The sequence below is a fragment of the Leptidea sinapis genome, chromosome 26 (genome assembly GCF_905404315.1).
Source record: "Leptidea sinapis chromosome 26, ilLepSina1.1, whole genome shotgun sequence".
Classification (NCBI taxonomy): Eukaryota; Metazoa; Arthropoda; class Insecta; order Lepidoptera; family Pieridae; genus Leptidea; species Leptidea sinapis.
In genome coordinates, this window is record NC_066290.1 from 10,212,758 (window position 1) to 10,227,061 (window position 14,304).

Sequence of the window (14,304 nt, forward strand, 5' to 3'; positions counted from 1 at the left end):
TTTTCTCCTTAGTCGTTAGTCAACTGTGTGTCAATCTACAAGCCCAAGTGTGACATAAAAAGTGCTTAAATAATACGTTAACGATTAAAAAAAAAGATCGCGCAACTTATCACCGGTAAGGTTATTTCATTTATTTAAGATTGATTTGCAGCGTAAGTAATTTAGTAAAACTAATATTTTTTCATTAAATATGGTACAACAATTGACAAGTCACCAGACAAGACCCGCATGTCAGAATGAGACAGATGAAAGAAAGGACAAAGTCAGAAATGAAAACTATAGAGTCGATTTTTTTTAAAGACCTAGATTAGCAATATTGTAATTTGTGTAATATGAAAGGCTTACAAGTACGTGTGTGATTACATACAGGTGCTATTTACATGTTATCACGGAAATATCGCAACCTACTGATAATTGATACTTATTTACACCGCAAATATGTAAAAGCTAAAAAGCTTTCCCGTACACGAGATAGTGAAAGAGAATTGGCGCCAGTTGGAAATTTACAAACCAAATAAGCAGAGTGTCATTTGCTCGAATCATTTCCTCGAAGCATATATTTTTATTTCAGCACTTTAGTGCCTCCTTTAGGATTTCATCTTTTAAAAACTCTTGCTAAGAAAGTATGATAAAACTTTTTTAACATTAAATAATACCAATAATTTGTTATGTTTTTAAATTGATAACCCTCACTTCTAGGATTAATACACAAATACAATTTTAAATTTATAACGATACGACTCTCGAACGGTTAGCTCAGTTGGTTAGAGCACCGGCACGGAACACCGGAGGTTGTGGGTTCGAGTCCCGCATCGTTCATAGGGTTTTGTTGTTTTTCTAATTTTATATGTGTATTTAAAATATTGAAATATCTTTCGAATGTCTATATATTTAGTCAAATTAACGCACACACAAAAGTCCAAATTAATCACATTTATAATTTGACAAATTAAGCTGTCATACCAAAAAGAAACCCTTGAAAAGATATCTATGTCTAAAAGTCAAATTTTGATTAATTCAGGGAACTTAACATTTTAGTAACCGTAAAGTAGTACAGTTTGAATAATTATTTGATGTATATAAAATATAAAATATATTTGAGTGTTAGTTTCTCTCATTAATGGTAACCTTAACTTTTTAAATCCAAAACCCTTTAGATCGTAAAGAAGTAACAAATATACACACAAACCAATAAAAAAAACATACAAACTTTCCCCTTTAAAATAAGAATGTGATTAATGATTAAAAACGTAAAAATCTTCGACTGACGAAATCTTGATCGGAAAATAGGGACAGACTAACAAACGTAAAACTTATAGCAACCCTATTTTTCGCCAGGGCTTAAAAAATACCTCACTGCTACTCCACCGATGTCAATGTCCAAATCAGGTTCTAAATTCAAAATACCTTCGCAGTTTAAACTGAAAAAATGTTTACATTGCTGCCTATTGACCAATAATATTTCAAGCAACTGGAGTTAACGCAGAAATGTATAGATGTGGCTGTCGAAGCTTATTCTGGTGTAATTTTTTCCTTCCCATATTCCGGGTTTGTTTTTAAGCGACTTCAAAAAAGGAGGAGGTTCTCAATTCGTCGGTGCTTTTTTTATGTTTGTTACCTCAAAACTTTCGACTGGGTGAACTGATTTTGATAATTCTTTTTTATTTGAAAGCTGATACTTCCCGTGTGGTCCTATGTAATTTGGTCCAGATCTGATAATGGCATGCATGAGAAAACCATAAAAGTCAGTAAATTTGCTATACGTAAATTTACGAATAAATCAATATTACGCCAACCGATTTCCATGATTCTTTTTTTATGGGAAAGAATATACTTCAAAGTTCACTTTGGTTCTGATTACGGAATCCATGATAAAGTAACGGAACTCTTTAATTTTTAGGAGCAAATTAACGATACTCGGCCGAATCTTTTTTATGCAACTAGAATATTTGAGTCACCTACCGTAGCGTCATTATGGTCAAGTAGTTGTCGTAGTAAAATATGATGATCAATGGACGTCCTTAACGACTTACATCGATCTGTGGCAGAATTTCTAACTGTCTGTAATCAAATTGCAAAGCGCTTACGTTCATTGCTGCATTGAGAAATTTAGTATTTCTAGTCTATTTAGACAAATTGTTACTTAGTGTACTTCAAATTCACTAAAAATCAAAAAATAAAAAAATATAACAAAAAAACAACCGAATTCAAAAATACTATTCCAAAATAATAGATATAATATGCACTAAAAAGTATAAAAATAATTGCGTATTTTTATACAATCTAATTAATTAATCTAATTCTAGTTACGATTATTTTAACTTTTGGAGTCGGTGTCAGTCAAGATAGGTTTGTAACTACAAACATAGTAATAGGTGAGATGTGCGTGAGTCGTGAGGAGGTGAGAGGCGTGAGCGACGGGAGGACTCCGATAGAAGGTCATTGCTTTTTTATGTGAAGATTGTATAATTGTATAAATATGAATTTTATTGGTTTTTAAAAATCCACTGTAATTGCATTTAGTATATTATAATCAATTAGTGGGCTTGCTCTTTTAGCATTTTTTTATAATTTTCCAGTGATTTTGCGTAAGCTCCTGGTTCGTCATGCTTACTTAAATGATATTACTTGCGGAGACGTCGTGTACCGGGTCATCTCCTTCCCTCAAATATTGGCCTTTGAGTTTCTGGTATGTTCTTCTCATGAAATCTACTTTTTCCGAACATCATATTGTAGATTCAGTTATTTAAATTACATATTTACAATGATGACTCAAAAGCGCTTAGTTTAAGCCTTTTTGAATAAAGTTTATTTGATCTTTGAGTTTATATATATATAGGGTATGAGGCCTTTGGTCATGTTCAAGAGAATAATTATTAAAAAGCTAAACACATAATAGATATATAAACATACACATCCTCTGTCAAAGACCTTAAAAAATCGGGGCGGCCGCGTGATGTTAGAACTAAATGTTAATCCAGAGCTTATTTAATCCTATATGGAATTAAATAATTAATGCAAAAAGTGAAGATTCCCGTTAGGACTCTTCGGATCATCATCAAAGGAGACCTGATTCTTAGTGCTCATTGTCCATATACAGGATATAACCTAAATCAATTGCCTCGATGGAAAATGCACCGATACGCGGATGAAAACTACAAAAGTATTATTTTAACTCATGAAAAAGTATTCACAACAGCTCAGGAGCCTTACAACAAACAAAATGGCAAGGTGTACATGCTTATAGCTCCAAAGAAGCTCGACAAGTGGTCAGAAAAGTGCAACGTAGTCATCATCTTGCGACAGTCATGGTTAGGTGGGAGTGTCTTATCAAGGAGTCACAAAGCTTCTGTTAAGTGAAAAAGGAGCGAAGGCATCAGCTAAAGTGTATAAAAATATTGTCTTAGATCGTGTTGTGAAGCGTTATAGCAATACACTTATTAAAGTTATTGTACGTTTGATTTTGAAGCAAACCTTCTTACCTGGTCACGAACCACCCTAGTTTGACTGAAAGTCAACGTTAAGGACTTAACACGATCTGAAGACTAACCATTGTATAGCCCAGATCTGCACCATATGTACCCTAAAAATTATGTAAGTAAGTATATATTTCACCACAAGATCGTGTACTGCTAGAGGGCCACTCTGACGTCAATGTCCCAATGATCAGCGCTATGAAATAAATTGACCTGATTAAACTAAAATTTTATTATCATCCGGATTTCTTAAAATATTCTGGGTGATTATAACATTTTACTCGATAAGCATAAAAATAATAATAGTTTTGAACATCTATAATCAATGCATGAAAGGGGCTTAAATCTTGCTGGCAAAGTTAAACAAGCACATGTTTGACTTAAAAATTAAATTAAACTTTTAACCAAAATGTTTGAACGATACGGGACTCAAACCCGCGACCTCTTGGGTTCTATCTGAGCGCTCTTCCAATTGAGCCAACCGTTCGTAAGTCGTATGGTGGTATGCCATGTTGAGTTTGAGTCAAAATTCGACAATTTGTGGCTTCGCGCGACCACAAAGCGTACGCTGTCTTTGTATCGCTTTTTTGCATTTACTTGTTACATTCTCCTTCCAATGGACAATCAGTACGCCGCTATCCGTTAATTAAGAAACACCTGTGTTTTGGTGTCTGTCAAAACCTTAATGGGTTTTTGAGATTAAAAGCAAATACCGTAGTGTCGATGTGAGCTGAATTAGCTCCTAATTAAGGATCCACCCCTCAGACAAAAACATTTCTCAGGATTGCTACTATCATTATTATTTTTATGCCCTCCTAAATATACCAACCATCAAAGTAAACAATCAACTAGCCATGTTCAACTCTCAGGTTGTGGCTCCATGTACAGGATTTACTGTACAGTTAATGACCTAAGTGAGGTATGTCACTTTGAAAATAATTAATTGTTTAGATTTGAAAGAGCGACGTCTCAAGTCGATTTCGTATTGTGCAATTAAACTCGTTAAACCAATTGTAAATTGTAGCACGAGATGGGGCCTCATTAAGAAATGCTAATTGCAGCCTATAATAGCTTTGTTGTTGAGTAAGCCCACGATGAAGTCATAATAAATCATTGACCGAAAATTTTCTCGAGTTACGTTCATTTTCACGTGTAACAAGAGTTGACAAAAGACAAAAAACAAATGACAAATGAATGCATTAATGCGGGTGAGCAGGTTATCATGGAGCATGGAACAGATAGATCTTTTTGCAGTTTCAGTCAATGAAATTTAAAAATATAGATAGGTTACGTAGACAACATTCGGTGTTTGAAAACGATGCACTAACGCACACATGAATAATTTAACATTGTAATAGCACACTGCATTACGATTACACGCCAAAGAAGGATAGTAAGTGCAATTATCGCAAGCAAAAAAGAGATAACTATAATTTGCTAATTGCTTCGTACTTGTATAGAAAAATACAGTTAATTCATCAGATATGATTTATTACCGTACACCGTGATTTATGCCTAAATTACGATTCATTCATGAGTTCATGTAGTAAAGGCTATAAAGTAGTTGCATTGAAATTAGGTAGATAATGTATCATTAATTTTATAAAAAAATATTTAATATTTTTGATTATAATATATAACCACATTGATAATATCAATAATTTATCCATAAAATAATAAAAAACATACAGACACCAAAACAAAACCGAAAGGTATCTACAGTAAGGGTCTTATTTTACTATTTTACTAACGACGGCTCCCAAAAAGTTTTAAGATTACAATTATTATTTTTTTGTATCTTATATTATTTATGAATGTCTTTTTGTACAGGGTTTATTACAATAAGGTAATGGGAGAAGATGAAAATGATCCATTGAATCTTCTGCAGTTAGCAAGGGATATACTTAAAGGGATAGTGTTACTGAAAAAACTCCTACGTAAACAAATAGCAGTCAATGTCTACATCCGCTACCTACCCTAAAACTTGTTTTAGTAGTTTGAAAGTTCAGCTACCTATATACGCACTTGTTAATTAAAAATTATTACATTTCGTATTACATTCACTGCAACAACGACTTTTTTACATCATTTCCTAAAATATTCTACCTCTATCATCCTGCAACAGACAGCATCAATATTTTGTCATTTCTTTATGATCGGCTGGCGGCGATCGTCGTTATCATGGCTTTTAATACTATAATATCATTGGTTTCAGTTAAAAAAAATCTAAATTATCGCAGTGATAGCAATGATATTATAGTATTACTAGCTGCGCCGACAGACGTTGTTCTGTTCATATAAAAAAAAACTCTTGCGGATGTAATTTCGTAAAATTCGTTCTTAGCTCTACTCGGTGAAAGGAATATTCCTACCAAATTTCAAGTCTCTACGCCTTAAGGTTCCCAAGATATCATGATGAGTTACTATATACGTAGAAATCTCTTATATATATATATAGATTAAGAGTGCTAGCCAGTACGTCGTCACAAATCTGACATTTGCTATATGATAGAATTTGACTGTAACAGGTGACACTTAACTATGTAATCAAGATAAAGTTTGAAGTTTGAACTTGACTGTGAATTGTGAAAACTGAAACTAATCAACTATCGAAACATCAAAACAAACTTTTAACTAAGCAGTCTCACGGAACTAATTTTATTTTAGAATTGTAATGTTGGACTTGATCCAATTATGATTTTATTAATTCCGCGTATCTGTGCAAAGTTCTCTTCTAATGTGTATTTTGCAAACACCCAATTGGTAATTATTATAAAGATCCTGCCCACATGATCCAAGGTATCCAAATTGCTTTATTTTATAAAAATATCTAAAAATATATTAATTTGATATTCAAATGTCAATCTAAAACAGATTTAAGTATATACTTTAATACTTAAATAATGATATTCATAACCTTTGATTTATAAAATCTCTGTATTCTGAGTAGTTTGTAATCAAGTATTCTTATCTATTTCAGATGCCAGATAACATGACAGTCGTTTCTGAAATATATGATGAACACAATTATAGGACTGATTTAAAACCTAAAAAACAAGGAAGTATGGTATTTTAATAAAATTATTTAACTTACATTTATTACATTTACATTTATTATCTGCTTAAATTTTTAAATTTAATGAATACACTGAATGTATATTAAAGTGGATGCATTGAAAATGAATGGAAACAATTTAACAAAATATATAATTCTAAACTTTGTAAATGAAAATTTAATTATAATACTACATTTTCTGATTATTTCAGATGTTATATCACAATTTCCATTTTTAGTACCAAAAGGTAAAAACATAGTTAGTTTTGATAGTGACAATGACCTAGATTTGGACAGGCCAAACAAAGAAGTAATTAAAATCGGTAAGTTGTTCTTGTGGCATAGCATGATTTGGTCATATTATATCTATTTATACTATAAGTAGTGACTTGAATTCATAAAAAACATTTAAAGCCATCTGATGCAATAACATTAATTTAGGGTTTCACCTTCTGAAATTGGCAGTGCCCCAGGGCACTAGATTTTTCAGATACACAAAAACCGAGAGTGAGTCATGTCACACTATTCCCTCACTAGGTTCTGACCCTTATTTTGTTTATAAGATGGTTAATTTTGTATGTCTTATAGATTGTTTCAATAGCTTTTTGTTACATTCTATTACAATACAATCTATTAATACACATTGACAGAACACTGAGCCTGCACCAAAATCAAAATCACGCTGATCTGAGCCCTACAGAGTGATCAGAGTTTCCTGGAACGAAAAGGTTAAGAATGGGCATAATTAATTGGCTATTAAAATATCAAATATTTAATTATATTTGCCTCTGAAGTAATGTGAGATCTTTCTAAACTTTGGAAATGCTTGGTCTAAGCCTCTGAACTAAATATTATGGAGTCCTGGTACATGTTGTCAGTGTGACATTTTTGTCACTTCTTTGAAATACATCTAATGATGAATGAATGCTAATAGATATAACACCACTATTATATTAATTTATGATGCCAATTAAGTAGATGTCAAAGGCAGCAGTAATAATAACTCATAATGTCAACCATTACTCTTCTAACAGTTTGTGATCTCTTCTTGTCTTATGCTTGCCTGGTACCAATAAGAATAAGCAGAAATAAATAAGTTTTCCCTCGAAAATGTAATTAATATAAAATTTTGTTTCATGTTTTTCACCTTTACAGAACACAGTTTAAACACAAAGCTCTCATTAGTGGGCCTGCAGGTGTGGAGAGGAGCATTTCTTTTGGGAGATTTGCTGATACATCTCGGTGTCAATGGAGAGCTAGATGGAAAGACAGTTTTAGAGCTTGGTGCGGGCACTGGCTTAACCAGTTTTGTTGCCTCTATTTATGCTAAGAAAGTAGTTTGCACTGGTAAGTTCTCGGTGAATACACCGAAAGTATTAGTAAGAATTCTTAGTGATACTCACTGCTCTAATACTTATATTATTGTTATGATTGGGAGAAGAGGGAATTTAAATAAAAATGTTCTACAATAATTATACAATGAGTTAAATAGTTTAAAAATAGAAAATCTTATAATATTCACACTGCCATTCATACAGGATTTGCCACAGGAAAACAAAGCATGAGACAATTTGAATAATATGTTAACCCTATTGTCTCATTCAAATTATGTGACATATAATGGTAATTTATTATGTAGTAACATACACATAATTGATATTAATAATATAATTAAACATAAATGTAAAATGTTGACATTTGATAGGTTACACCTATCTAATTTTTATAAAAGACAGATAGCTAAATCGCTATCTTTTTATTTATTTTATAACTCAGCCAATTATTTGGCAACCCGGTCCCCTGCTTCTATTGAGCAGGTTAGTAAGTTGATTAGCACTGCTTCTATTGAGCAGCTTGTTGGACTCTGCTCCTATTCAGCAAAGTAATTATTTGATAAACATTGCTTCTATTGAGCAGTCTTATAGTTTAGTTTCTGGTTTGGAAAATGTTCCAAATTATTTAAATTAGTCAATAAGACAATAGGGGACTCCTCTAGCAATATAAATACACAATGTACAAGTAATAGTAAACATAATAATTGTAAAGTTATAAACCTGATGCACCAAAATATGCAAGGATTGTTAGGTAAAGAACTGGAACTGGAGTTACTAATGAACCATGAAAATATTGATATCTTATGTCTTACTAAACACTGGCTCAGAAAATATGAGCTCATTTTTAACTCCAGTGGTCATCGGGTGGCAAGTGTGTTTATCAGAGAAAAGGCAACACATGGCGGCTCTCTTATACTTATAAGTAAATCATTTAAACTCAAAGACCGTAAAGATATTGTGGGCCTCTCTGTTGAACGTACCATTGAAATAGCCTGTGCAGAGCTTGAGTGTGCCATTGTTGTAAGTATATACAGACCCCCCGATGCATTATATGAGTTATTTGAGAGTGTATTGGAGGAGGTTCTATCAAAATTATCAGAATCTAAGAAATATATTATGATTTGTGGTGACTTTAATATTAACTTATTAGAAAAATCCACCACAAGTATTAGATTCAAATCTTTGTTTAAATCATATAATTTATCAAATATTTTCTTAGAACCTACTAGAGTAACCAGCACCTCTAAAAGCTATATTGATAATATTTTTACTAATTATAAACCTATTTCTCAATCAATAATTAGTAAACTGAGCTCAGACCACTTTGGTCAATTAGCCTCTTTTAATATTGAAGGGAACAAATGTACTTCAACTAAAAAGTTTATGTTTGTTCCGGTAAACAATAGGCGAATGGAGAAATATAGAGGCAATGTTTCAGAAAAACTCTCAAACCTGTATTTGAATTATAACAGTAGTCCAAATGAGATGTATGGTAAGTTATTTAAAATAATTAAAACAGAGTTTGCTTCTATATTTACTTCAAAGACAGTCAACTCGGGTGGTCTCTTGTCATTTAACAACTGGGCAACAGCTGGTATTCATAGGAGCAGACAATGGTTATATGAACTATATAGTGAGAGATCATCATGTAATCATGATGCATCTTTCCTTGTATATGTGAAAAATTATTCAAAATTATTTAAGAAAGTATGTACTATTGCTAAGTCAATGCATATTAGAGAAATAATTAAAAATGCTTCAAATAAAATAAAAATGACTTGGAAAGTTATTAACTGGGAATCTGGAAGAGCGAAAGACTGCAAGTTTGAATATAATCTAATAATAAACAATACAAAAATCCACTCTGAGCAGGAAGTAGCTTCTGCTTTTGAGAAATGTTTTTCTGACATTCCAGTTTCCATCTCAAGCAACCTTGTCTCCTCCACCAGTGTTGCAGAGTCACTTCTTTTGGAAAATGTTAAGGAATGTAAACAAAATTTCAAATTCAGTGTTGTTAGCCCAGCAGAAATAATTAAAACTTATAGATCCTTAGAAATGAAAAAAACTGCTGATATATGGGGCATATCTGTAAAAATAATAAGTTCTGTTATTGACGTCATAGCACCATATCTAGCACTAGTTTTTAATAGCTGTATTGAACATGGCGTGTTTCCTGACCTTCTGAAGTATAGTAAAATTACACCAATATTTAAATCGGGACTCACTTCTGACCCGAATAACTATCGCCCTGTTTCGGTGTTGCCGACCCTTAGTAAAATTTTTGAAAAAATTATTTTAAGCCAAATGCTTACTCACTTTAACACTTATAAGTTACTTCATATAAAACAATTTGGCTTTACTAGGGGACGCTCGACTACGGATGCAGGTGTTGAACTCATCAGGAATATTTTTGAGGCCTGGGAGGAATCACAGAATGCACTTGGTATCTTCTGTGATTTATCTAAGGCTTTTGATTGTGTTCAACATTCAACGCTGGTCAGGAAGCTATGCCACTATGGTATAAGAGGATCTGCACTCGATCTTCTGATCTCATATTTAAATAATAGGATTCAGAGGGTCGAGGTGAATGGCAGGTGATCTCCTGGGACTCCTCTCGGTATGGGGGTACCACAAGGGTCTATTCTTGGACCCTTCCTCTTCCTAATTTATATAAATGATCTACCTAACCTTGTAGAAAAAAAACACAAGGTGGTATTGTTTGCAGATGACACTTCACTTATATTCAAAGTGAAACGAAGCCAAGTTTTGTATGACGAAGTAAACAATGCTCTATCTGACATCGTGTACTGGTTTAGCGCCAATAACTTATTGTTAAATAATCATAAAACCAAATATATTAAATTTACCGCGCCAAATGTCAAAAATGTAGACGCGAATATTTTAATAAATGGAGAGGTGGTAAAACCAGTGGAATCTGCTATATTTCTTGGCATTACTCTTGATTCCAAATTGCAGCGGGGCCCCCATATTGAAGGATTGGCGAATAGGCTTAGTTCTGCAGCATATGCGGTTAAGAAAATTAGACGGTTAACTGACATAGATACGTTTGTATGTTTGTATGTTTTGTATGTTCATAAGCACATTGAGGAATTTTCTAGAAACTGTGACATTCATAATGTTAACACGAGGAACAAACATAAACTTGATGTGCCTACTACTCGGTTGGGTCGAGTTAGTAAGTCTTTTGTTGGGCGATGTATATGCTTCTACAATATGATCCCAGAAAATGTACAAAACAAATGTGTTACGAAATTTAAAAGAATTGTTAAAAAACGTTTGTGTGGGAAAGGTTATTATAGCATAAACGATTTTCTTAGTGACACCACGGATTGGGAATAAAGCGAACACCCTCAGGCTCTTTAATTTTAAATGTTTATTGTACGATATTACATTGTAATCCATATTTTATATTAAAAAAAAAGCCCGCTGAGTTTCTTGCGCCCATTCTTCTCAGGTCTGAGGCAGTCTCTTTCGAATGGGTGGTAGATTTTGACGTTCAATAAGTGATTTTAAATCCTATTTTGAATAAAAATATTTGAATTTGAATTTTTGAGGATGATAGTTACAGTGGTATCCTATTGCTATTTGAACCAGATGGTTCTGGGCATATATTAGTTAAATCATATGGTATCCATTGTGTGCAAAGTTACCATTCTTCAGGTGTACATGCAAAATCTTTTGGAATTGGCTCTGAATACCAATACCTAATTCAGAACATATTATAACATACAAACATGTAAAATAAAAGTATTGACCAGATCAGAGATGATAATGTCCACATCTGAATTCAATGAACCAGGAATACACAGAGCTCATCTAGTAGCTCATCACCAAATGCCAATTGTAGTCTCTGGCATCTTTCCTGTTGACCTAAGCCACAGTGAAAATTATAATATAAAATCAGTAAAATTCCCTAAGAGATATATTCATTGCACTGCCGTCAAATTCAAATCAATGCCACAATGTAAAAACAAATGACAATCACTCAAACTAAAATGTAACCTACTCTCTGAGGCCTTCATTTTCAAATACCGTTAAGTCAGTATAATCCTAAAACTCCTCAAGGTAGCAGGAATTTTTTGAAATTCTATCGTGTATGTGTTCGACTTAATAATTATTGTTGAAAATATTCTTCTATATTATTTAATTTATTTTATGAAAATAAGGGACGAGAGAAGCAGGATGTTCAGCTGATGGTGATTGATACGTCCTGCTCATTAAAATGCAGTGCTGCTCAGGATTCTTCGAAAACCCAAAAATTCTGAGCGGCCCTACAATTGCGCTTGTCATTTTGGGACATAGGATGTTAAATCTCAATAGCCCAGTAATTTCACTAGCTACGGTGCCCTTCAGACCGAAACACAATATGTTTACACATTACTGCTTCACGGCAGAAATAGGCGCCATTGTATCCATAATCTACCTGGCATTCTGTGCAAAGGAGCCTCTCACTGGCATTAACAACTAGCTGACCCGACAGATGTTCTGTTCATAATAAAAAAAAACTCATGCAGATGGAATTTAGAAAAATTTGTCAGTCTGTCTGTTAGTAGTCAAATAATAATAGCTCACCTCTACTCTACCTTATCTATCTTCAAAGATATTATCTATATATTTTTTTCAGATATTGACCTTGGCGGAATTTTGGATCTGATTAAACTGAACGCTAAATACAATGATAAATTAATTAAATCGCAATTTAAAGTTGTAGCACTAGATTTTATGGACACAAATTGGAATTCAGTATTACAGAGGGAAGTACAACAGGCAGACATAATTGTAGCTGCAGATGGTATGTCTTACATGTATGATACTTGATTTTTTCTTGAATTCAGTGTCAGTTATTATGGTTTTTTAAACAGCTTTATATGTTCCAAAGCAAACCTGCATGGACCTAAACTAAGTCTAAAGTCTAAGTACTTATTAAAAAGAACTTAATCTGAGTTACACCACACTACACTATGGATTCCAGGACATGCAGGGATCGAAGGCAATGAATATGCCGACGAAATTGCAAGAATTGGTGCTAAAAGCACTCAATTTGGCCCTGAACCCTTCTGTGGTGTCCCAAGTAGTCTTGTTAAATCAACCCTTGATACATCATGTTCACAAGAGTGCATTAAGTTCTGGAGCAACCACCAACCAAAACCCTAATCCAAGCCTCCAACAAGAAGGCTGCACATGAGGCACTAGGGCTAAGTAGAGAAAACTTACACATTCTAACCAGGACACAAACGGGGCACTGCAGATTAAACAAACACCTCTCTTAATCTTAGGTCTCAGAGATTGCAGAGCGTGTAGATTCTGTAATAGTGCAGATAAAACCCCGTTACACATTCTCTCTGAAAACGTATGCTACGTTTGGGAAGTTCCAATTCTTCAACCACTTGAGATACTATGTCAGCTCACTGCAAAATATAAAAAGATTCGTGAAAAGAATCTATGTTAGTGGTGAGCTATAGTTAACAGAGACTACCACAATAGATCACATTGGTCACAGAAAACTGGACCGCACTGAACTGTAGGTACTAGAGCCGCTTTACAAACCATAACCATAGACAGATGGTTATATTATAATTTTTAATTTGAAGAGTTAATCGCGGAGAAAAAAAGTGACACGAAATTTTTATATCGCTATAAAGATAATAAAATCGTAATCGTGTCGTTATATTTATTCAAAGTATTTAAAAAAAAGAATTAACACTATGTACTTACCTAATATGTTACCGAAAAAAAAAACATTGTTAATAAACAAAAAATAATAAAAATTATATTTCTTTCAGTGATTTACGACGACGACGTAACTACAGCGTTCATGACAACTGTACATAAAATTCTCACAACAAATCCGCCAAAAACATTGTACATAGTGTTAGAAAAACGCTACGTGTTCACATTAGAGCACATGGACTCGGTAGCTCCATGTTATGAGACATTCCTTAACTTACTCGAAAAATTTAAACTGGAGAAAATGTGGGTAGTTGAAGAATTGTCACCGGACTTCCCGCAGTATTTCCAGTATGAAAGAGTTAGTCAATTAGTTTTATGGAAGATCAGTGCTTCCAAGTGAATTGGTACAAATATATTTGATATTGTTTGGACACCATTCTTTTATTCAAAGTAGTGACCCCACACTCACTTCGTTCCATTTATAAAATATAATAAAACCATTGACGTACTAGACACACAATCGCATATAAAAATGTCTGAGTGGCGTTGTATATACGTAATACGTATATAAACCTTTAAAAAAAATATACAGATATTAAAACATTCATTTAAATAAACTCTTTCTTTCGTGGCAGTAATGTCCAGTCTATTGTATAGGTACGGTCATAAAAAGCTCATTGCTAGTGGTGCGAAAGATACGTCTAGTTCCACAATTTTGTTAATTTAAAGGGGCACTTACCTGAAATAC

General features: G+C 33.3%; 1 protein-coding gene across 1 annotated transcript; it reads left to right on the forward strand.

The window, feature by feature from the left end:
* The first annotated feature begins 6,082 nt into the window (after positions 1 to 6,082).
* On the forward strand, positions 6,083 to 13,987 carry LOC126972493 (methyltransferase-like protein 22). The gene is made up of 6 exons (XM_050819299.1): positions 6,083 to 6,275; positions 6,457 to 6,538; positions 6,744 to 6,854; positions 7,687 to 7,878; positions 12,511 to 12,678; positions 13,670 to 13,987. The coding sequence occupies exons 2-6, from the start codon at positions 6,457 to 6,459 to the stop codon at positions 13,954 to 13,956; spliced, it is 840 nt and encodes a 279-aa protein (XP_050675256.1). The 5' UTR covers positions 6,083 to 6,275; the 3' UTR covers positions 13,957 to 13,987.
* Positions 13,988 to 14,304: the final 317 nt, after the last annotated feature.

Coding starts and splice junctions, on each gene's coding strand:
- LOC126972493 (XM_050819299.1), top strand. CDS start 6,457: ATGCCAGATAACATGACAGTCGTTTCTGAAATATATGATGAACACAAT. Junction 7,879..12,510: donor TAAGAAAGTAGTTTGCACTG/GTAAGTTCTCGG, acceptor TATTTTTTTCAG/ATATTGACCTTGGCGGAATT. Junction 12,679..13,669: donor CATAATTGTAGCTGCAGATG/GTATGTCTTACA, acceptor TATTTCTTTCAG/TGATTTACGACGACGACGTA.